We start from the raw sequence: 23,435 nt of genomic DNA on the forward strand, positions 1-23,435 counted from the left end.
ACTCTCTCTCTCTTCCCTCTCTCTCTTCCTTTTTCTCTCTCTTCCTGTTTTTCTCTCCTCTCTCTTTCCCTCTCTCTTCCTCTCTCCCTTTCTTCCTCTATCTCCATTTCCACTAAGCTCAGGGCTTTCCTTTCATACACAGCAACATTAGCCAAAGACATCTGTGCTACATCTCCTCTACCCCAAACTTTTTCTTTCCCCTTTGAAGATTTTCCCTTTCCACTTTGATTCTTCAACTATCCTAATCACTGTTCTCCAGTTTTTTCTTCATATATGTATCTTAACCTTTTCTTTCCCCTTTGAAGATTTTCCCTTTCCACTTTCTTTGATTTTTCAACTCTCTTAAACACTATTCTCCAGTTTGCTTTCTTCATATATGTATCTTAAACCAGTGGTGTCAAAATCAAATAGAAATGGGAGCCCTATAGTCTGCATATTGACTTAGTTTTTAAATATCTCATCTATATTTTATTGTATTTTTTACTTATTTTGTTAAATATTTTCCAGCCAGCCAGTATATTTGATACCTTATTTTTGACACCTATCTTTGACCAGAAATCCTGAGGATCTTTTCCTCCCAGATTTATTTATTTAGATTTTTTTTGGACTAGGTGAAAAAGGAGATTCTTTGCTTCAATTGCTACCTTGCCTTAATTGCTTAAATCCAAGACATCACCTCCCTGATGTCATGGTCTTCTTTGAGAATAAAGAACAAACAACAATAACCAATTCCCTGTATCCCTACCCTGCTATTACTCAACTGAAATTGTCCCAGGTCCTTAAATTTCCTAGTTACATTTTTAATAAACATAATTTGAGGAGATATGGAGGTAGTTTCCCTATGATGCTTCTGTTTTGGCTTCAAATCTCAGAGACCTTTCCTATCTGATCAAAACTATTTTCTTTATAAACTCAGTGTAAATTGGATCATTCATTAAAGAAAGAAAGGTGCTGTAATAAAAATATTTGTAGTACTCTTTTTCTCCTTCTCTGGGTTTTCATGAATTATTTTTCTTTTGCTGAAGCAGTTGGGGTTAAGTGACTTGCCTAGGGTCACAAGCTAGTTTTTCATGAATTATTAGACTGATAGAGAAGGACATAAGTATATCAGAAGATAGATTACTAAAACTTTACTTTTTCCCCTTTCTAAGTCTCTAGGAGCAAACAACCTGTTCATTAGTGATATGAAATATTCATCTTAGTAGTATTATTTTTTGGACAGGGATAATAGTGTTTAGAACTGTGATTTCATCAACATGTGCAAACCTTCCAGTGATACAAATAGGCAAATCAGTCATGATTTCTAGAGAGTTTTCTGTGTAACTGAAGACTTGCCTATGGATATCCAGCTAATATGTGGCAAAGGTGGGATTGGAACCCGTCTTCTTGGCTCTAATGCTCAGCTTTTAACTACCAAGCTATATGTTATAAAATTTTGTTTGAAATATGCCTTTTTAGTACTTCAGATTTTATGATTTTATCTATGTGCATGCTCCTTTCATTGATGTAAATACTTTAGTAGATGAGATGATAAGTTTCTATGACTGAAAAAAATTACTTAACTTCTTTCTGGTAATGAGCATCTACAATGAGGGAGATATTCAGTGGCTCCTAAGACTCAAAGTCAGAATATTTTAAATTTAATTTAATTTTAAAATTTGTATTCTACTGTTATAGTTTTTTAAAAGCCAGAATCAGCTCCACCTCTTTCTTCTGTGCTATTATGAGATAACAGAGTAGGGTTTTAGTGCAGGGAAAGAGGGGGACAAGGTATAAGTACTTGAGAAAGAGAATATACTTAGTTACCTTACTGAAGTATCTTAATTTTTAGCTTAGTTACATAGATTTTTTACCTTTCAGAGGCTTAGTAAAATGATGTTTTATTGTTAAATTCTATTCTTTCCTTAATAAAAAAGTGAGGTGAGTCTTTAACATGAAAAATGCTGGTGGAAGAAACACCTTTCTTTTTCTGAACACCTTTCAGTTGGTATGTTGTTTTCCTCCTTAAAGATTCAGTCTTTTCACTGTTAAAAAAAATTAAGGTGTGTTTGCTTTAGTATCTCAACACTAGATGGCACCAATGGGAAGAAAAGTCACCTTAACAGATTTTCATCACTAAACTACTGTTGATATTATCAACAAAACCTTTCTTTATGAAAGCCTTAATTGGTCACGAAGCTGTTCTAGGTGCCAGACAAAGACAGTCATACACAGCAACATTTACCAAAGACATCTGTGCCATCCGTATCTTTTATAACCTTCTGGTAAGAGGGTTATGGAGATAGACTATATTCCTGCATCATAGGTTGAATAAGGAGTACTTCATAGGATCATAAGATTGAGAATTGAGTGTAGGATTACAGGTTAAGACTTTGTTGTCATTCAGTCGTTTTCAGTCGTGTCTATCTCTTTATTACTTTATATGGATTTTCTTGGAAAAAATACTGGAGTGGTTTGTCATTTTCTTTGCTAGCTCATTTTATAACAATCTTTTCATTGGACCACCTAGTTTTCTTTATGTCATGTTAACCAATCCAAACTTTTATGAAGTTTTTTTTAATTTATATTTCTCTAATCAGCAATTATTTAGCACATTTTTTCATTGACTATTAATAGCTTTGAGTTTTTTTCTTCTGAAAATTGTTTGTTCAAACTCCTAATATAGTGAGTGCTCCTGATAACAACACAGTTGCCACACTGAGCATCTAATATAATATTTTGATAGCTTTTCTTACATTAGAATTATTCTTTTCTGGTGTATCTGGGAATGAGAGAAAGAAGAAAGGGAAAGGCCATGTAAAGGATGCAAAATAGGATTATATATTTATAACTGCAAGGGAATTTAGCTAATCCAATCCCTTCATCTTACAGATAAAGAAACTGAGAGCCAGAGCCATTTAATTATTTCAAAGCCATTCAGCTAGTGAAAGGTAATGGAGGATTCAAACCAAGTCTTCTGGTTTTTGATCCAACCCTATTTTTTCTATATAGACAAGTACTTATGTGGATAAGTTCATTTTTTATGCAAAATTTTCACTTTTTACAAATCTAAAGATATTTTATAAATACATCAATATCCATAGTAATGGTTTGCATCACAGGTGCTTTCATTCTGCACACAGCTTCCAAAATGACTTTTCTAAAGTGCATGTCGCTACCCTATAATGACAGGTTACCCTGTGAACTTCAGTGGTCCCCAATTACCTTGAAGATGCAAATATAAATTTCTTTATTTGATATTTAAAGCTATTTACAATTTGATCCCAAGCCCATTTTCTAACCCACTACACATTTTCATCTACTCTAAAATCCAAGCAATCTGTTTTTGTTTGTTTGTTTGTTTGTTTACTTTCTTTTTCAATAATAGTGTTTCTCCCATCTCTGTACTAACAGTCCATATCTAGAATGCATATACTCTACTCCAAATCCTAGAGTCACTAATTTCCTTCAAAATTCAGCTTGGTTGTCATTTTCTACATGAAGCCATTTCTTATTCTTCAAATGTTAATTTAATGTCTCCTTGTATAGATGTATAGATTGTATATATACATATATATATATATATATATATATATATATATATATATATATATATATATATATACACACACACACTTTTTTTCCTTATATATATTGTTTACATACTTAAATGTGTAAGTGTTATTTTTTTCTAATAGGAGATATGCTTCTTGAGGATAATGTTTGTTTTTGTATAGTGCTTGGTAAATAGTAGGCACCTAATAAATTCTTGTTGATTATTTTATGGTAGCCTTCAAAAAAATTAGATAATTCCCAATTTGTCTGATCCAAATTAAAAACACTATATTTACTTTTATAACTATTTTTATTTGAATATAATAATTCCAAGACACTTCTAAAGTTGAATTAAGTAGAAAGGAGCTGCTGCTGTTGCTAATGATGTTCACTTCATTGAAGTTTGTGGTCAAGTCTAGGTTCCCTGAATGTTGAGTCCTGGGCTGGCCATAGTATCAGGTTTCCTAGCAGAGAGTAACCAGTTAAGCATGGTGAAGTTGCCAATTGTTCAGCCTATTTGGAGCAAATCATCTGTTTTCTTTCCTTGCCTAGGACCCTTTAAAGCAGGCTGCTTTTTTCATTTTTCATGTTAGATATGTGGTTTGGTTTGATTTTTCTTTTTCTTTCCATTGAAAGATGAGATTGCTTCCAGAAGTTGGTTTTTCCCCCTCTCTCCCCTTCCTCCATTTTTTTGTCAGTGCAATGTGACAGATTTTTCCTATTCTACCCTCCCTCTTTCAGTCTCTGGGGAGATTCATTGAGGAATTTTAATGAAGTCTTTGCTCTGGGCCTTGGCAGATGTCTTGACTGGGGGAGTTATTCTCCAGAATAAATGCTCCTGAAAGGAGCACTTCTACACTTAGAAGGCTGTTTTAAGAAAGAATAGAGAAGGAAGAAGAGATAAAGAAGAAATAAAGAAAGGCTGGACTTGGGGAAATGGAACAAATTCCAGGATGGAGAAAATATGAGAGAATAGAGAAAATACTTTCTCTATCTCTGTCTCTGTCTTTCTTTCACTCTCTTTTTCTCTCTGTGTCTCTGTCTGTACGTTTCTGTCTCTTCTCTCTCTCTGTCTCTCCCTCTGTTTGTATCTCTAGAATCTCTCTGTCTCTCTCCTGATTACCATTTTTATTTAATCTCAGTCATTTTAGTGTTTTAGGAACCAGGTGAAGAAACTATCAGTATAGATCAGCATCTGTTTTGCATTTTATATCCTAGATAGCTTCCTAGGGCAACTGAAAGGTTGCTTAGAATCACAGAAAGCATCTATCAAATAGGAAACATGATCCCATACCTTCCTGACCTATGTCCCATTCTCTATGCAATATGCCATCTTTCCCCTTCTGATTGCCTTGCTTGGATAGACTATGAATTTGCTATTCCATACTTTAAGACTATAATATAGGCAGTGATTACAGGTCACAATTCACTCCTGAGTTTGAATATCTACTGTTCCATAACCCCAAAACAACAAACCTTGCATCCTGGGTATGTGTTTTTCTTTGTTTTGCCTCTTTTGCAGCAGGGAGTGACCCAGAAGATGTCCCAGTGAAATCCCCTCCATCCACAATCCTGAAGAATTATGTAGTTATTGGTTCCTCCCAAATCTCAGGACAAGCTACCCTCTTCCAAGCCTCTGGCCAGAAAATTTCTGAACCCCACCTTAGAGGACAGCATTCCACACCCACAGGGTCCCCTCATCTCGCTGCTGTCCATCGGCCCCTGCCTCCTAGCAGAGTCATCGAGGAACTCCACCGAGCTTTGGCAACTAAACATCGCCAAGATAGGTAATAAGGTTTCAATTCATCAAGATTTTTTGTTGGTTGGGAAGGAGGGAGGTTGGACTTCCAAAAAGTCTTTTGTAAAAAGAGTAGGGTGCTCAAGGAGTTCTCTTAATATGTTTGGTGGTGCCTTATTTGTTTTTCCTGAGTACTAAGGGGAAAAAGCATTAAAAAGAATTCATATGCATATTAACCTGTCTTCAAAGAAATAAAGGCCTGCACTCGAAAAAAAATTATTTATAAACTAGTTTTTTGATGTGGTTCATGACCCATAATGGGAGAAGTAATAAAAGAAGCACATAGGATGGTAAATATGTGTTGAGGAGTAAAGATGTTGGACAAAAACAGAGATTACAAAGATGCGGAGGTGATTTTCACAGCAAACTATATAAAAAATAAATGACTCGTGTCAAATAGTTGGCTGAGAACTGTACACTTAAGAGGAAGCTTAATTTAAAAATCATCTGAAGACTTGTAGTGTGCTTGGATTGGGTGAAGACTGAGTCTGTCCTCACTGGCTCTCAGACCACTTTAAAAATTTGATCTGACCTTCTAATAGCTATGAAAAAGGGGATGTCAGAGAAATGGAAGATGATCACAAATAATTATCAAAAGCAATGGCCAGGGACTAAGTAAGAAAGAGAAAACCAAAGACCACGCACACACACACACACATGCTAATGTCTAGAGAACATAGAATTTAAGTAACACAGATGGACAAAGTGGAGCCTAGGCAGAGGAATTAGGATCAGGAAGCACCTGGTGGGTTTAGGGAATATATTAAATAGAATGTAACACCCCAATTGGAGCAACAAAACTAAATAGGCTTAGGATACTCTGACTCCCTCCCGTGAAGTCAGTTGCACAAATTGTACAAATAGGAACAGTGATTTGACCTTAGATATCAATAATTACTGAAGGGATCTTAAAGTAAATAAAATACTTTTCACAAATCTTCTATGTAACATAGAATGTTAGAGAATTGCCCAGATCCCTAGCAGAGTAAATGATTTGCCAGAGTTACAGAGCTAGTATGGACTGGAGGTAGGATTTGAGGTTAGCTCTCAAACCACTTCACCAAAATGCCAAGTATCAGGGAGTTATCTGGCCTCTTGAGGAAGGGAAGATCATAGGGGCTAACAAAGCAGATCTTACTTCTTGTGTTCTGAGGACATTTTGTTTCATTGAAGAAACCAAATAAAGTGCTCTTTTCAATCCTCATTGAACTTTTCTGTGTTTGGATTTATTTGAATTATTATTATATATGCAAGGCTTAAATGCAAACCTGTGCTGCATTTTTAAAGTCAATACATAAGAGTATCGAATAAATACATTTCAAATATATATAGATGTAGATATAGATATAGATATATAGATATGTAAAATGTCTGTTTTCTATTCATCAAAAAATGCATTAATCATTGACCGCCAACCCTGCATTTTCATGGTCAAATTGATTTGTGATCCAATTCCATCAAGGGATAAGAATACCAATGAAATGGGTTTCTTTCCCTATCTCCCCTTCCACATTTGTGGCCAATTTTTAGTTTGGATACTGCTAACCCAAAGTTTGATTCCTATTGTGAATTAAAAGCTTTGGGATTATAACTTGAACTATCTTTCAATCTTAGCTTTCAAGGAAGAGAGAGTAAAGGGTCGCCAAAGAAACGAGTGGATGTACGTCCATCCAGGACTTCCAGTATTGAACGAAGCAAAGAGAAGGAAAATGTACTGAGCTGTGATGGAGGTTCAGAGAACAAATGGAACTCAGTTAAAGAATCTGATGAAAACAAAGAAAACATGATCATGAATTCAGAACTCAAGGACGATACACTTTTATATCAGGATGAAGAAGCTTTGAATGATTCCATTATCTCTGGTAAGAAACAATGGATAATTGTAATGATATGTCTGTCAAAGGATATCTCATGTTTTATGGGGGAGGATAGACAGGGGAAGGATAGGAGACAAAGAGAAAGCTAGGCCAAAATTAGGACTTCTTTCTATGAAAGAGGCAAGAAAGTTATGTTTAAAGACTATGAAGGCAGGAAGGTTGAGGATATGAGGGACTACTTCACCAAATATAGGAAGGAACATTAGAACTAGGGCAGAGAAATAGAACTTTAAAAGTGGTTTTAGGAGGAATGAAAATAGTTTTAGTACAAAAATAAAAGCAGGTTATAAATTTATGGAACTCATTATTATTCAAAATATATTATTCATATAGATTCTGGGAAAAAAAATTAGATGAAATTGAGAATCCCCTCTTTAACATTCCTGACAGCAGCAGGGTGTGGTAAGGTGGGTGGGAAGAAACTAACATGGAATTCAAGGGGATCCTTTTTTTTTTTATGAACTATGTGGGGCCACCTGGGACAAAGCACTGAATCTTTCCAGGCTCCAGTTTTTGTATATTTACTCCATTTCCTCATTACAAAATGAGGGGACTGAGTTTATGGAGAATTTGTTTCTGTTTCTCTTAAAGAGTGATAATTGCAATTTTACCTACTACTTCAATATTTTTTGACCAAAGGAATATAGACAGGTTGGTGTGTGTCGTCTTATAGATGCAACAATACTATTTATGCAGCCTAAAATCAAATTCACTTTTTGAAATTTTTTTGTTTGTTTACTGTTTCCTCCAGTTATATTTAAAATGATTTTGAGAAATTTTTTTTCAAATTGTTGGACATCATGTCATATTCAATCTTAGCTTGGGATAAGAACTCCAGATTATTGTTGTTACATGTAAGTCACTATTAAAACTGATCATCTACAAAAAAGAAAAAAAAAGTAAAGGATTTAGAAGAATTCATGTATGATAGGTTCATAACTGGTAATTGAAAAAGGCTAAGAAAGTTGGAAGATAAGCATATCCCTAATAACTTGAGGGTTAATGTTTTAGAAAACATTTCTTAGTACCCCTGTTGTTTTAAAAAAAAAGTATGTTCTAGTTATGCCATGGGTTTGACAGGGATGAGGGACAACATTTCTTATATAATATATTATGTGATTGGTACATTTAAAGGAGCAAGAAAGTATAAAATTGTTCCTGAATGTCATTGACCCTGTCGTTGTGTGATAGTGAACTCATGGGAAAGCTGCTATTCAAAGGAATAGATTATTAATATTAACTTGGTCATTAAGATTTTGGCACACTGCTCATAATGTAATGGAAATAGGAAATAGCACTGGGAGAGAAGAAGGTGTTTTACTCCTGAATTTACCACTGGCTTGCTGTATGATACTGTGCAATTCATCTACTTTCTCTGGGCCTTAATTTCTCTTCACAGTAAAATGAGAATCATTTTCTTACTAACTTCAATCATTCTTCTTGTTGACTAGCTTACTTTTACTAGAGAAAAAAGTTAATCATAAATGTATAAAGGTTTTAGAAGTTTATAAACTAACTATATTATATTTTATAGACTACTAGATAGAGTAGTCAGGTAGGTGGGCATAGTGGATAAAGCATTAGACTTAAGCATTAGAATTAAGATTTAAATTTGAATCCTCAGACATTTACTAGATGTGTAACCCTGGACAAGTAATTTAACTTCTCTCAGTCTCAGTTTCCCAATCTATAAAAGTGGAAGTAATAATAATATAGGGTTGTTTTAAAGATCAAATAAATTCATGCATATAATATCTGTGAACATTATGTAGTAACATTGAAATTTTATGAGCAGAATAATTCAAGATACAATGATACTCATTGCATAAAAAAGGGAAACAAAGTACTCTTGATGTTTTAAATATATATTACATTTAAATTATATAAAAATACATTATGTATAATATTGTTATGTAAAATAATATATTATAGATTATATATTTATTATAAACATGATTCACTCTCTAGACTCTGCCTTGAACTCCAGTGATACTTTACTCAGCTGTCAGAGTGCTTTAATCAGGACATGTGCCAGTATAAACAGTGAATAAATATTAGCTAATAACAATTTATAGGAATGAGACATCTTGTTTTGAAAGAATTGCCTTAGTTCTAGGACACACCTGTAAACTTATTTTTAATAACATTGTAATGGATAGTAGCAAAATACCATTTTATGTGTGTTTGAGGAGGTAAGTAGATTAAGATTATTAACTACCTCCTATTGAGTATTGAAAGATCTTGTTTTAGTCCTTACTTAGTTAATTTATATATTTTCTGTGATTTTGAGATGTAAAACTACTTGTAGGATCAATCAGTGACTTGATGCATTATCCAGGCACATTGTATTCTCTTGTGTACATATACAACTGTGGCACATACACATATGCACAAGAAGCTTCTGGCTATTTCACATACCGTCAACCCTAGAATTTTCTATTCACCACAATTTTTCTACATTGTAGTTATTTAAATATATGATGATGACCTTGAAGCATTGAAGGGCTCTGAAGTGGCTTCTGAATCTTCAAAGAAAGATCAAATTAGATTCAACATCATTTCAGTGGTGTGATTCTTATTTTACTCAAATTATATTTGAAAATGGTTTATCCATATGTGTACATCAATGAAATAGGTAGGTAAGTAAGCAAATAGATCATTAGGTTGAGCATTTATTAATTACTTAATTATGGTGTCAGGAGAGGTAGTTGGATTGCTCAATGGATCGAGCAGTGGATCTGGAGTTAGGGAGATCTGAATTCAAACCTATCCTTAAACACTTACTAGCTATGTGATAGTGGGCAAAGTCACTTAACCTTGTTTGGCTTCATCCACTAAAAGAGGTAAATGGCTAAATTTGAACTCAGGAACTCCAGACCAAGTGCTCAATCCATTGTACCACCCAGAAGACCCTTATGTAATATACAATGTTTATAAATATATATATATATATGTATATGTATATACATAATATATATGTATATACATTAAGTGACTGTAATGCAAACATATACATGCACACACACACATATAGTAACTATAACTGATATATTTAATTCATTTAAGATGTCACTCTTTCCTAAAGGCAAACCTCACCAATTATTCCATGTCAGTGAAGTTCTATTGTTAAGTAATAGGGCAGTAAGATGGTTGAGCTCAGTGACTGCCACGGAATAACTACCAATAAAACACAGTAGGATGGATAGCAGAGCAGATATCCTTTTACTTATGATCAAGAGTCCAGCACAGCAAGCTTTTAAAGAATTCTGTCATTTGATTTTGTCCAACCTTTTTCACTGATCTGTACTGTTCCTATTAAATGAGTAGGACATGAATTCTCATAACCTGAGTAATTAATATAACAGGAGCTGCAGTGTCCCTGCAGCCTAAACAAAAGGGGGATTGTTCTGCTCATGAAAGAGAAATCAATATGTTTACATAATTAGATGTGGTTTTCCTTGCACATTCAGTAGAGAATAAGAACCAGGCTGGTTAAACAATTGTACAGGGCAGTGTTCAACAAGACACACTGAAGAAGTCCTTTGTAATATAGAAAAGAAATACTAAGATGAGAATTTTTAGTAATTGCTCCTCCTGAGATCTTGGCTCCTGCTGGTAGCTAAACCTTCTAAGAGTGTAGATAAAATCAAGAGTAAATTTCATGTCATCAAGCAATTCAGATACTTGTCAGCCAGCCTATGAGATCTCAATATGTCCATTTTTTCCTTTAGGAAACATGACTTATTTTCTGTCCTCAGCTCATGACAGAAAAAAACAGAAGAAAGATGATGATAATATATTATGATGTGGTTTTCATTTGTCCTAACAAAAATTTTATCTATGTAGGGAACTCCATAATACAGAAACTCCCTCAGTATTATATATATATATATGTATATATACATACATACATACATACATACACACACCAATGTATAACATATAAGTTAATCACTCCCTTGGATCCCTCACTCTGTTGCATGGAGAAAATTATCCAAGAATCAGCCAAATTAAGTTCAAAGATTCATCAAAGGTAGTTCAGTCACCAGGTAATAAGCTGTTTCAAATTCATGAACCAAACCATCTTCTAAGACAGAGAGGAGTTTGATCCCTGTTGGTAGATCACACCCATGTCGATGAAATAAAATATATTGGATAATATGTCAATCATCAATCAATCAACCAATCAATAGAACATATTTTTTGTGCTCAGTGCTAGAAAGATGGATACATAAAAGATAGAATCCCTGATCTCAAGGAGCTTACATTCTACTAAGGGCTTAGATATCATAACGTGATCACTGATAAAGGAAGAAAGGATATAGACAAATGATTACAAAGTGATATTAGGAGAAAATGATGACTGTGGAATTAATAAGAGTCTTTTGAAAGACTGAACCTTTGAGATTCCAAAGGCAAAGGTGGGGAGGAATCACATTCCAGACATGAGGCATAGGAGTAGCAGATAGAACATCTTGTGCAAAGATCAGCACTCAGGTCAGTCTGGCAGAGCAGTAAAGTGGATCCAGGGGACTGATGTAAACAGAATGGAGATATAGGTCTGTGAAGTGCCAAACAGAGGAGTTTGACATTTATCCTTGAGGCAGGAGGGGCCACTGATCAATTAATTAATTAATTAATTAGGGTGGTGATATAGTTGGATCTTATTAAGCATATGAGTATATCAGTACATGAGAGGCAGCATAGCACAGAGAGTAGAGAGGCTGGGAAGACCTGGATTCATATTCCACTTCTGTATGTAACCTTGGACAAGTGACTTAATTTCCCAGTTCCTCGATGAAAGCTCTGGTTGTTACTATATGTTTCAAAAAGCTGCTGATTTGTTTACACACTGGGAGTTCCCTATCTCCAGTGAAATCACAGCTCTAGAATTTCCCCATCCTCTTAAAAAAAAGGAGTGTTATGTTGTTTTTTTTAACTTTCTGTATGTCTAAAGTATTCAGTAATACAGGTAAATTTTAAACTTTAAATTGTAACATAATTCTTTATTATAAAGGATGAGTGAATAAATCAAGCATTTATTATGTGCAAAGCACTGTATTGAGTGCTGGAGATGCAGATAGAAACTCTCAAGGAACTTATGTATTCTAATGAGAGAGAGTGGAAGGTTTCAAGTTCAAGTTAGATGTGAAGATCCTGTGATTCTTAGGGTACAATGGTAAAGCAGATGTTAGTGCCTTTTCTCTTGATAATATGATATCAGCTTCTAATGCTGAACAATTTGACAGAACTTTCTGTTCTGGGACTTCAACAGCTGTGGCTGTAACACCTGCAGGAGCCATCAACAGGCTGCATCACCAGAGGAGTTGCTTCCTAAGATTGGGCACTAGACTGAAAACACAGGTCTTCCCAAGATTTTGGGGGTACTGGACTGTCTCCATTAGGAACTGAGGGGAGGTTGTGGTTCCCAGAATATGCTGACTCTTGTCTCTCCCTCAGGATACCTCATTGCTTCCCATAGACAGTCTGGCCTGCCCTATTTGTTGCAGTTGGTTTGCAGTTATTTGGGATGCTTGGCTCTCTCCACTGGAGGCCTTTCCTGGATGATAGCTCTGATAGCTGGGTTGGTAGCAGGACTAGTGACCTAATTCTGACCCTATGTCTGAGGAAGAGAGATACAGAAAAAAATTATGTAATGTAAAATGAAAATATATCAATAAAAATTTTACCTTTAAAATATGAAATTAAAACAGGAAAAATGCCCAGGGTATCATGAACAACATTCATACAAAAGAGCTCTGTGGTAATTCCTATATATGGTCACTCAAATGAAATTTAATCTTGTGTTAAACAGGAAGTGTTATATAATGCAGGATGATATTTGAACAGTAGATTGTACTCTTTAAACTTCAAGAGAATGAACATCCCATTTCTCTTCATTATAGTTAGCTCTCACTTCACCTAGAAGATATATTCTCAAAAATGTAAATTATTAGGTAAATCAATTCATCTTTGATGGTGAAAATTCCTCTTGGAAGCCATACAATTACATGTATTGCACCATTTGTTATTATTATTATTATTATTTATAAATTCTGTTCCTGTTAACATTTAGTCATTTTCAGTTGTGTCTTAACTCTTTCTGACTGCATTTGGAGTTTTCTTGGCAAAGATACTGGAATAATTCACCATTTTCTTCCATATTTTACAGATGAGGAAACTGGTTTGAGACCAGTTTTAAATTCAAGAAAATACGTTTCCCTGACTCCAGGCCTGGCACTCTATCCCCTCCTTTATTTGCCCTTCTGTTACTGTATATGAGCTTTTCTTCAAGTAGGAATCATTGGGGGAAAATGTTACTTTTATTGTTGACACTAGGGGGCACTGAGTATAGCATTTTTCCAGAAGAACTAAGCTAGCCTTAAAAGCCTAAGGTTTCGTTAGGATCATTAGGATGATGAGATCTTAGACATCATGTAGTTAAGTCTCTTGCTTTTACATATTAGGGAACTCTGAGACTCAACATTGCTAAATTACTTCCCCAGGTAATAGTAAGTAGCAGAGCTATAATTTGTACACAGATCATACTCTAGTTCCATTATACTTGTTTACTTAGATTCTTGCTCACCAAGTCTTCTCCTGTTTATTCAATTTTCCAAGAAGATTTTTCTACTAGGAATAGTGAGTTGACCAATTGACACATATAATCTGGCCTACTTAATTATATTAAGTGCCAATTTGTAAGTTGACTCTTGTTTGATAAAACAAGTTTTAGGTAACCTTTTCAATATTTACTTCTTTAAAGGGAAAGGGACCTGTATGTGCCAAAATGTTTGTGGCAGCCCTTTTTGTAGTGGCTAGAAACTGGAAGATGAATGGATGTCCATCAATTGGAGAATGGTTGGGTAAATTATGGTATATGAATGTTATGAAATATTATTGTTCTGTAAGAAATGTCCAGCAGGTTGAATACAAAGAGGCTTGGAGAGACTTACATCAACTGATGCTGAGTGAAATGAGCAGAACCAGGAGATCGCTGTACACTTCAACAACAATACTGTATGAGGATGTATTCTGATGGAGGTGGATATCTTCAACATAGAGAAGAGCTAATCCAATTCCAATTGATCAATGATAGACAGAATCAGCTACACCCACAGAAGAAACACTGGGATGCGTGTAAACTGTTAGCATTTTTTTGTTTTTCTCCCCAGGTTATTTTTACCTTCCGAATCCAATTCTTCCTTTGCAACAAAAACAACAACAAAAAAATTCGGTTCTGTACACATATATTGTACCTAGGATATACTATAACATATTTAATATGTATGGGAATGCCTGCCATCTAGGGGAGGGGAGGATGGAGGGAAAGAGGGGAAAATTCAGAACAGAAGGGGAGTGCAAGGGATAATGTTGTAAAAAATTACCTATGCATATGAAATGTCAAATAAGTTATAATTATAAAATTAATTCTAAAAATTTAAAAAATATTTACTTCTTTAAAATTTCTTTAAAAAGTAAAAGTAAAATAAATCAGGAGGAGAATAGTTTAGGGAATCATTACAATGAGATTCATGTTGGTGTGATGAAGTTAAGGTCTGACACCAAATGTTGGGGCCAAATCATGTGATGAATTCACAATGGTCTTTATTTGCCAAAAGGTATTTTTATTTATGAGAAGAGGTTACAGACAAAATGAATAGGTAAAATAGGCACCAGAAATGGGAAAGCAATATAGTTAACAAGGAAAGTAGTTTGGTTTTTTAAAATTGTTTTTATTTACCAGATATATACATTGGTAATTTTACAACATTGACAATTGCCAAACCTTTTGTTCTAATTTTTCCCCTCCTTCCCCCCCCCATCAGATGGCAGGTTGGCCAATACATGTTAAATATATTAAAGTATAAATTAAATACAATATATGTATACATATCCAAACAGTTGTTTTGATGTACAAAAAGAATCGAACTTTGAAATAGTGTACAATTAGCCTGTGAAGGAAATAAAAAATGCAGGTAGACAAAAATAGAGGGATTGGGAATTCATATAGTGGTTCATAGTCATCTCCCAGAGTTCTTTCACTGGTTCAGTTCATTACTGATCTATTGGAACTGATTTGGTTCGTCTCATTGTTGGAGAGGGCCAGGTCCATCAGAATTGATCATCATATAGTATTGTTGTTGAAGTAAACAATGATCTCCTGGTCCTGCTCATTTCACTCAGCATCAGTTCATGTAAGTCTCTCCAGGCCTCTCTGAAATTATCCTGTTGTCATTTCTTACAGAACAGTATTATTCCATAATATTCATATACCATAATTTTTTCAGCCATTCTCCAATTGATGGGCGTCCACATAGTTTCCAGTTTCTGTTCACTACAAAGAGGGCTGCCACAAACATTCTTGCACATACAGGTCCTTTTCCCTTCTTTAAGATCTCTTTGGGATATAAGCCCACTAGTAACACTACTGAGTCAAAGGGTATGCACAGTTTGACAACTTTTTGAGCATAGTTCCAAACTGCTCTCCAGAATGGCTGGATGTATTCACAATTCCACCAACAATGTATCAGTGTCCTTGTTTTCCCACATCCCCTCCGACATTGCATATTATCTTTCCCTGTCTTCTAGCCAATCTGATAGGTGTGTAGTGGTATCTCAGAGTTGTCATAATTTGCATTTCTCTGATTAATAATGACTTGGAGCATTTTTTCATATGGCTGGAAATAGTTTCAATTTCTTCATCTGAGAATTGTCTGTTCATATCCTTTGACCATTTATCAATTGGAGAATGGCTTTATTTCTTATAAATTAGAGTCAATTCTCTATATATTTTGGAAATGAGACGTTTGTCTTCTGATAAATGAAATTTAATCATGTATTGAACAGAAAGCGTCATATAATGCAGGATGATATTTGAACAATTGAACAGTTAAACTTTAAGAGAATGAACATCCCATTTCTCTTCATTATAATTAGCTCTCACTTCACCTAGAAGATATATTCCCCAAAATGTAAATTATTAGGTAAATCAATTCATTTTTGATGGTTTACACCTTTTACTGTAAAAATGTTTTCCCAGTTTATTGTTTCCCTTCTAATATTGTCTGCATTAGTTTTGTTTGTAACTTTTCAATTTGATATAATCAAAGTTTTCTACTTTGTGATCAATAATGATCTCTAATTCTTCTTTGGACATAAAGTAATTCCTCTTCCACAGGTCTGAGAGGTAAACTAAAGGAAAGTAGTTTAACAATGAATAAGAGAAAAGACAAGTTCCCCAGTGTAACTCACAATTAACCAAGAGAAAAGGGAAAACAACATGAGGTCAGAGTACACCATTGACTTGACTGACAGTCTAAATCCATAGAGGAATTTAGCACCTTAAAAGAGTTAGCTTTAAAGAGAAAGACCCTAAGGCAATGGAGTAGGGACAGAGTAAGGAGAAAAATACCATGAGGCATGTGCAAGGAGGGCTGAGTGGGAAGAAAGTCACTATGAAGCAGAATGCTGTGGCGGGCTAACCCAAAAGAGAATCCAGCAAAGGTGGTATATACCATGGACAGATTTATAGGAGAAAATTAACCTCAGAGGTTTGACATAGCTTGGATTTCTGATTGATAGAGTAAAGGGGGATTATCCACATAGGGGATGGGGACTATAAGGCTGAACTGATCCCCATCAGCCCTTCCCTGCTTACCTCACAGAGTAGTCTTCAGGCTTTCTCTGCCAAAACCAACCAGTGACTCTTGTCTTCATCACTTTAGACATCATCTAATCAAAGGAGCCTGAATTTAAATTGAACTTCAGATATTTCTTAGCTGTCTGACACTGAGCAGATCATTTAATCTTTGTATCAGTTTCTTCCATAATAAAATGGGGATGATATTAATATATCTCACAGACTTTTTGTGAAGATCAGATTTTTTTTTCTGAAACAATTGGGGTTAAGTGGCTTGTCCAGGTTCACACAGCTAGAAAGTGTTAAGTGTCTGAGACAAAATTTGAACTCAGATCCTCCTGACTTCAGGGCTGGTGCTCTTTCCACTGCTCCACCTAGTTGCCCCTTGATCAGATATTTATAAAGTGCTTTATGGAGTGATTGGCATATATAAGTGTTAAAATAAATACTTATTTCTTTCTTTCCTCTGGGTCTGAGGAGATTGAGAGGTTCAGTTGGAAGGAACTTCATCATTTATCTAATATAACTCCAACTATTTTGCAGACAGGAAAACTGAGGCCCACATATAAAGACATAACTTGTCCCCAATATCACACAAGGAGAGGAAGAGTAAGATTCAGATCCTAGGTAGCCCAATTATTAATCTGATGCATTTTTCTCTGTCTCATGCAGTTACCACAATGGCAGTCATCTGTAATTTATTGCTTTCAATGATTGGTAACTGAAGCATGAATACAAGAAATAAATTGGAATAAAGTAGCTTGTTGGGAAACCTAGTCAGATTAGTTTAGTGAAATAATTCCATGCATGATTCTGGGAAAGTCATTTAATCCTGTCTGTCTGAGTTTCCTCATCTATAAAATGGAGATAATAGCACCTGCCTCTAAGGGTTGTTATGAGAATAAATGAAAAAATATATTTGTAAAACACTTATCAATACTAGCTATTATTATTAATTGCCCCCTACTCCATTATAACAGAGGAGGTATTCTCTGCCATCACTGATACCGTCATCAATCATTTATTTTGTTTCTAATGGGTATGAAGGACGCTGGATAGGCAGGGACAGTAGATAATGGGAATTGAACTGCTTTTGGTATCAAGATGTCAACTAAATCTTCTTTCTCCAAGGTAGTAATGATTTCTTAATTGTCAAATCCAAAGCTCCTTCCTTCCTTCTTTTTTCCTTTTTTTTCTTCCTTCCTTCCTTCCTTCTTTCCTTCCTTCCTCCCTCTTTCTATAGTACTCTCATCTCCTAGGTCTCAATGATCTCTTCCTTAAGGTATTTTTCCTTCTCAAATTCCTTAAGTGTTTAGGTCTTCTAATAGCAACAAATCTGTTTCTAACTTTGTTATTTATTACTGACACTGCTGCAAAAGTCCATTATCAATTATGTTTCATACATATACACATACACACACAGAATAACCAGTTCTAAAGGAACTGATTTTTTGATATGTATATTAACATTTAGACTTATAGATTACAGTGGAATTCTTAAATGGTAACTATTTTTTCATAGCAGAAATATTTAAGGTTTTTTTTTCTGCTAAAGTTTAGTTGCTGCAAAGTCTATATTATTGCATTCCTTTTGCAGATTATTTGGAATTTTATTAGATATCCATTGTTACTACATGACCAGTTCATTTCCTTCTTGAAATGTTTTATACTATTTTTCATACATCATAAATATCCACAGAGAAATAAGATCATCAGCTAAGTATGTACACAAGTATGTACACTAGCAAAATGCACATCTTTGCCAGTGTATGGGCAAGAACACCAGATCAGGTGTCAAATGGCTTGGATTCAAATTCTGTCTAGCTCAGGGGTAGGGAATCATTTTTCTGCCAAGGGCTATGTGAATATTTATAACAGCATTCATAGGCCATAAAAAATTATCAACTTAAAAACTCTAATAGTAGGAAGTCATACCTAGGTTTCAGCTCATCATCATCTATCTGCAGGGCCAGAGCAAATGATTTTGCTCACCTGTTAAGAACTGTGGGCCAGACTTTCTCCATCCCAGGACTAACTGCATGATCTTGGGCAAGTTACTTTAAATTTCTGAAACAGTTTATTCCTTTGTAAAGTTGAATGATTAAGCTAAAAGACTTCCCTTCCTGCTCTGAATCCAATGATATACTTTTTTAAGCCTCAATTTTCTCATTTATACATTTCAAGGATTGATCTCTAAGCACTAATTTTCTGCAGTTCATTTTTGTTTCTAGGCTATCTTTGCTATTAGTGACTCCTGAACCAAGACTCCTCTGTTCTCCTTTTGCCTCAGCTTAATTTTATAAACAACTTCGTCAGCTCAGGGATCTAGGTGTAATAACCATAGCAAAACTGCTTAGGAATTGAAGCTCTACCCACTTTCCAGTTTCTGTTTATCTTTTTAAGCAGAGAGAAAATGAAATGAATCATAGGGAAATCCCATCCTCACCCCCTCTTTTCTGATTAAGTTCATCAACAAGGCACAGAAAATTCCTCATTTTCTAAAATCTCCTACCAGCTTTGCTATATTCCAACAATCCTTCTCACATTAAAGTAGTTCTCTAAGGATCAACTAGATGGGATGCTGGTTAGAGTGGTGGACTGGAGTCAGGGAAGAGTTATGTTTATGAGTTCAAATATTTCACCAGCTAGCTAACCTTAAACAAGTCACTTAATCCCACTTTGCCTCAGTTTTCTCATCTATAAAATGAGCTAGAGAAGGAAATTTTTGGCAAACTACTCCAGTATCTTTGCCAAGAAAACCCCAAAGGAGGTCAGGAAGAGTTGGACACAACTATAAAATAATCAAACAACAATAAAGATCAGAATAGCTAAGCATTCATTATATGGTATGTTACCATATCATCCTTGGTCCTGTTCAGAATCATAAAGCAACAACAAAGGAAGGGAATTCTAATTTCAAATCAAACTCTGTTACTTTATAGATGAGGACATTGAGGCCTAGGGAAAGGAATAACTGCTTTGAGGTTTCATTAAGAATTAGTGGCAGAGCTCTGATTGAAAACTAGACCTTCTAACTTCTAGCCCACCATTCCTTTTTTACTACACCAAACTTCTCTAATTTATAGCATTACATAGATGTCAGTTGTTATTATTGCTCATTACATTTATATAGTGTTTTTAATTATCACAATTATTCCATACAGTTAGTGGATTAGATTTTGAAATATTCTCTTTTCTTCATCCTAAGTATGTCTAACAGATATACTAACTTGGGGAGAGAAGATCTGTATTTAAATCCCACATTTGACACTTATTAGCTATATGGCTAATCAAGCCACTTAACTTCCTTAAACCTCAGTTTCCTCATCTATAAAATGAGAAGTTGTGAGAATAAAATGAGGTAACATATATAAAGACCTTTGAAAATTAAAAACTACTAATTTTCCCTTTCTAGTTCCTTTGTGTTGTCTTCCCCCCATTTTAAGGGAAGCTCCTTGAGGGCAGAGGCTCTCTCATTTACTTATATTTATATCCCTATATCTTAGAATGGAGCTTAGTAAATGTGCTTACTTCTTATCATCTTTCCTTTTTTTTCTTCCTGTCCCTCACTTTTTCCTCATTCTGTTTCTTGTCCTTCTTCTTCTTCCCTTTCCTTGCCTCCCTTCCCTTTCAGTCCACCCTCCTTTCTCTCTTCCTATTTCACTCTTTTACCCTCCTCTACTCCATTCTACTTTACTGGTTTTTTCCTCTCTTCTCTTTCCTTCTGCCTCTCCCTTTTTCTTTCTTCTTTTTCACATACAAGATTTCTTTTCAAGATTTTACATTGAAGTTGGATGTTATTAAAAAACAAGAATGCTGATAATAAATTATAGAATGTCATTCTAAGGTAACAGGAAGACAGGAAGACTTAAAATTTCAAGTGATACCTTTCCCCCAACCCCTTTTTCTTTTCTTTTGTTTCTTCCTTTTACCTGATGACATAGAATCTCTCTGAGCTATTAAACTCTTCACACCATTTTGAGATTTCCAACTCTATTCCTTCTGGAGTGATAGAGGATCTTCTAGTGCCTCTTCACTCTGACATGGATGTGCTAAATTCATCCATGTCTTCCTACTTCAATGCTACCATGCTTTCCACACCCCTGGCACCGACTTATTGATGCAACCTAAGGACTCTGGGCTTTGCCATCCCTGCAGCTCTTATCAATATATCCTTAGAACTTCTGGGTCTTTCCATCTGCCTTTCAGTTGAACTTTCTTTTATCCATTTTCTTCCCCAAATAAAGTTTAAGATCCTTGAGAGCAAGGTTGCCTTGCTTCTTTCATTTGTATTTGTATCCCTAACATTTAGCACAGTGTTTGGAATTTAGTAAATTCATTCATTCAATCATGTAAGTGACTTTTACATTATTCAAGGCAGTATAGTATGGTTGATATAGGGTTGCTCTACAAGTCAGAGACTCAGATTCAAAATTTCTAGTCTGTAAATCATTTTGTAAATTTAAAGCATTATATAAATATTATTTATTATTGCCTGTCACATTTATAAAGAGCTTTTAATATGGACAATAATTTTATGTAGTAAATTAGTTGGATTTAGGTATTTCCTCTCTTCTTGTCTCCAAGTATCTAATAAGCACACTGATGGATTGCTTCTGACATATACTAGCTATGTAACTGTGGTCAAGTCATTCAGCTTTTCTGTGCCCTTAGGCAACTAACTTTCTATGATTCTTTAACTCTTTGTCTGCTTTAGTTTCCTCCCACATAGTTTCCTCACTAATAACACCAGGTTGTTGTGAAGATCAAATGAGATTATTTGACTTAACATAGTGCCTGACACATAGAGTGGGCACTTAGTAAATGCTGCTTCCTTTCCCTTTCCACTTAAACACTTAAATTTTTATGTTATGGAAGAAAAATCACACCACTAGGCTGAGAAAGAGAAAACTTGTCTTTGTCTTTGGGATACTTTTTCAGGGTTTCTCCTTGTTAACTGTATGACCATGGACTAATCACTCTTCTTGGAAATTTTGTATTTTCATTTCTAAATTAGAATTTGAGCTACAAACTCTTGAGTTGTTTGAGGAGAGTGTTTTATAAAAAGTAGAACACTATATGAAAATGAATGATGATTATTATTAATGTAGCAATTTATTTAGAGTTGGTGTCTTATCTATTGTTGCTTTTTCAGTAAGGGCAAAGTATATCATATATCTATTCCTTCAGTATTATAGTATTGTACAAACCAAATATCAACCAAACATTTATACCAGGATTAGTCAATAAAAAATTCATCAAACTTTTATTAAATACTTGCATGAAGGGCCTTATGCCAGATTCCTTTGAAGAAATCCAAATTTAGATAAAAGATATTTGTGATGCTCAAAGAATTTATAGTTTGGTAAGGAGCATGAGACATGAATACTTAACTGACAAAAATGTGTTCTATAATAAGGGCATTAGAAAGGAACAAGTGCTATGTGACCAGACATTAAGATCCATACTCATGTGCACTGACAGGAAAACTGTCCCCCATGAATATGTGCTGTGGCCATGCTCAATATGAGTATTTCAGATCTTAAAACAACTGCTTATTTCATTTTTTGATGACTTGGGCATTTCTTGATGCCAATAAAACAGCTCCATATGGTGGCTGTTATAATTATTTTTTTCCTCAAAAAAAAAAAAGAAATCAGACATCATCATATGGGAAGAGTTGTTGGCTTGGGAATAAATGCAGAAAGCTTGTAGAATACACTGAGAAGCCACAGCTGAAGAACCACATATGGACTTAGAATGTGTCAACAATTAATTCAGTGCCTTTTACATTAAGCCAACATGTATAGGAAAGCCAGACTAGTAAGAATCAAGAATCATTTGGTTTAGAGAAAAAGCCTAAATTAGAAGGTTCTTCAATAGATCCACAATCTTATCAATGTGTATTTTCTCTCCATTTATGGAGGGAACAACCTACCCACAATTTCTCATCCTGAATTATTCTTACATATGTTCCTACACACACACACACACACACACACACACACACACACACACACAACCCTAATGCAGCCAAAAGTAGAAGGAAAACAGGAAACTAGGGAAATTTTTACAGAAAGTTTCTCTGATAAAGGCCTCATTTCTCGAACTAAGCTAAATTAAACTAAGCAGATGAAAAGACCCAAAAGTTCTCATTTCTCAGGTGATAATTAGTCAAAAGAAATGAAATTTTCACTTTTCAGAAGAAGAAATTAAAGGTATCAATAGTCACATGAAAATGCTCTAAAACGCTACTGATTAGAGAAATACAAATTAAAGTAATTCTGAGATTTTGCACCTCTCAGATTATCTAGCATAACAGAAAAGGGAAATGTCAGACACTGAAGGGGATGTGAAAAAAATTAAGATACTTATTCACTGTTGGTGGAGTTATGAATTAATCTAGTCACTCTGGAGAACAATTTGGAACTATGCAGAAAGGTCTGGGAAACTCTGTAGACTTTGACCCAGAAATATCACCACCAGGTCTATATCCTAAAGAGAGCAAAGAAAAGGGAAAAGGACCCACTTGTACAAAAATATTTGAAGCTCTTTTTGAGCAAAGAATTGAAATGTAAGGAGA

General features: G+C 34.8%; 1 protein-coding gene across 13 annotated transcripts in view; it reads left to right on the forward strand.

Moving 5' to 3' along the window:
- PHACTR3 (phosphatase and actin regulator 3) overlaps positions 1-23,435 on the forward strand; it is a 290,706-nt gene that overhangs the window by 198,222 nt on the left and 69,049 nt on the right. For 10 of the 13 annotated variants that reach the window (XM_074288720.1, XM_074288727.1, XM_074288716.1 and 7 more), the window contains 2 exons: positions 5,057-5,321; positions 6,947-7,194. In XM_074288720.1, coding sequence (XP_074144821.1) covers positions 5,057-5,321; positions 6,947-7,194 — 513 coding nt within the window. The remainder of the gene's footprint in view (positions 1-5,056; positions 5,322-6,946; positions 7,195-23,435) is intronic. The other 3 variants (XM_074288719.1, XM_074288718.1, XM_074288728.1) reach the window with 1 other exon arrangement.

This window comes from Sminthopsis crassicaudata, chromosome 2, assembly GCF_048593235.1.
Source record: "Sminthopsis crassicaudata isolate SCR6 chromosome 2, ASM4859323v1, whole genome shotgun sequence".
Classification (NCBI taxonomy): Eukaryota; Metazoa; Chordata; class Mammalia; order Dasyuromorphia; family Dasyuridae; genus Sminthopsis; species Sminthopsis crassicaudata.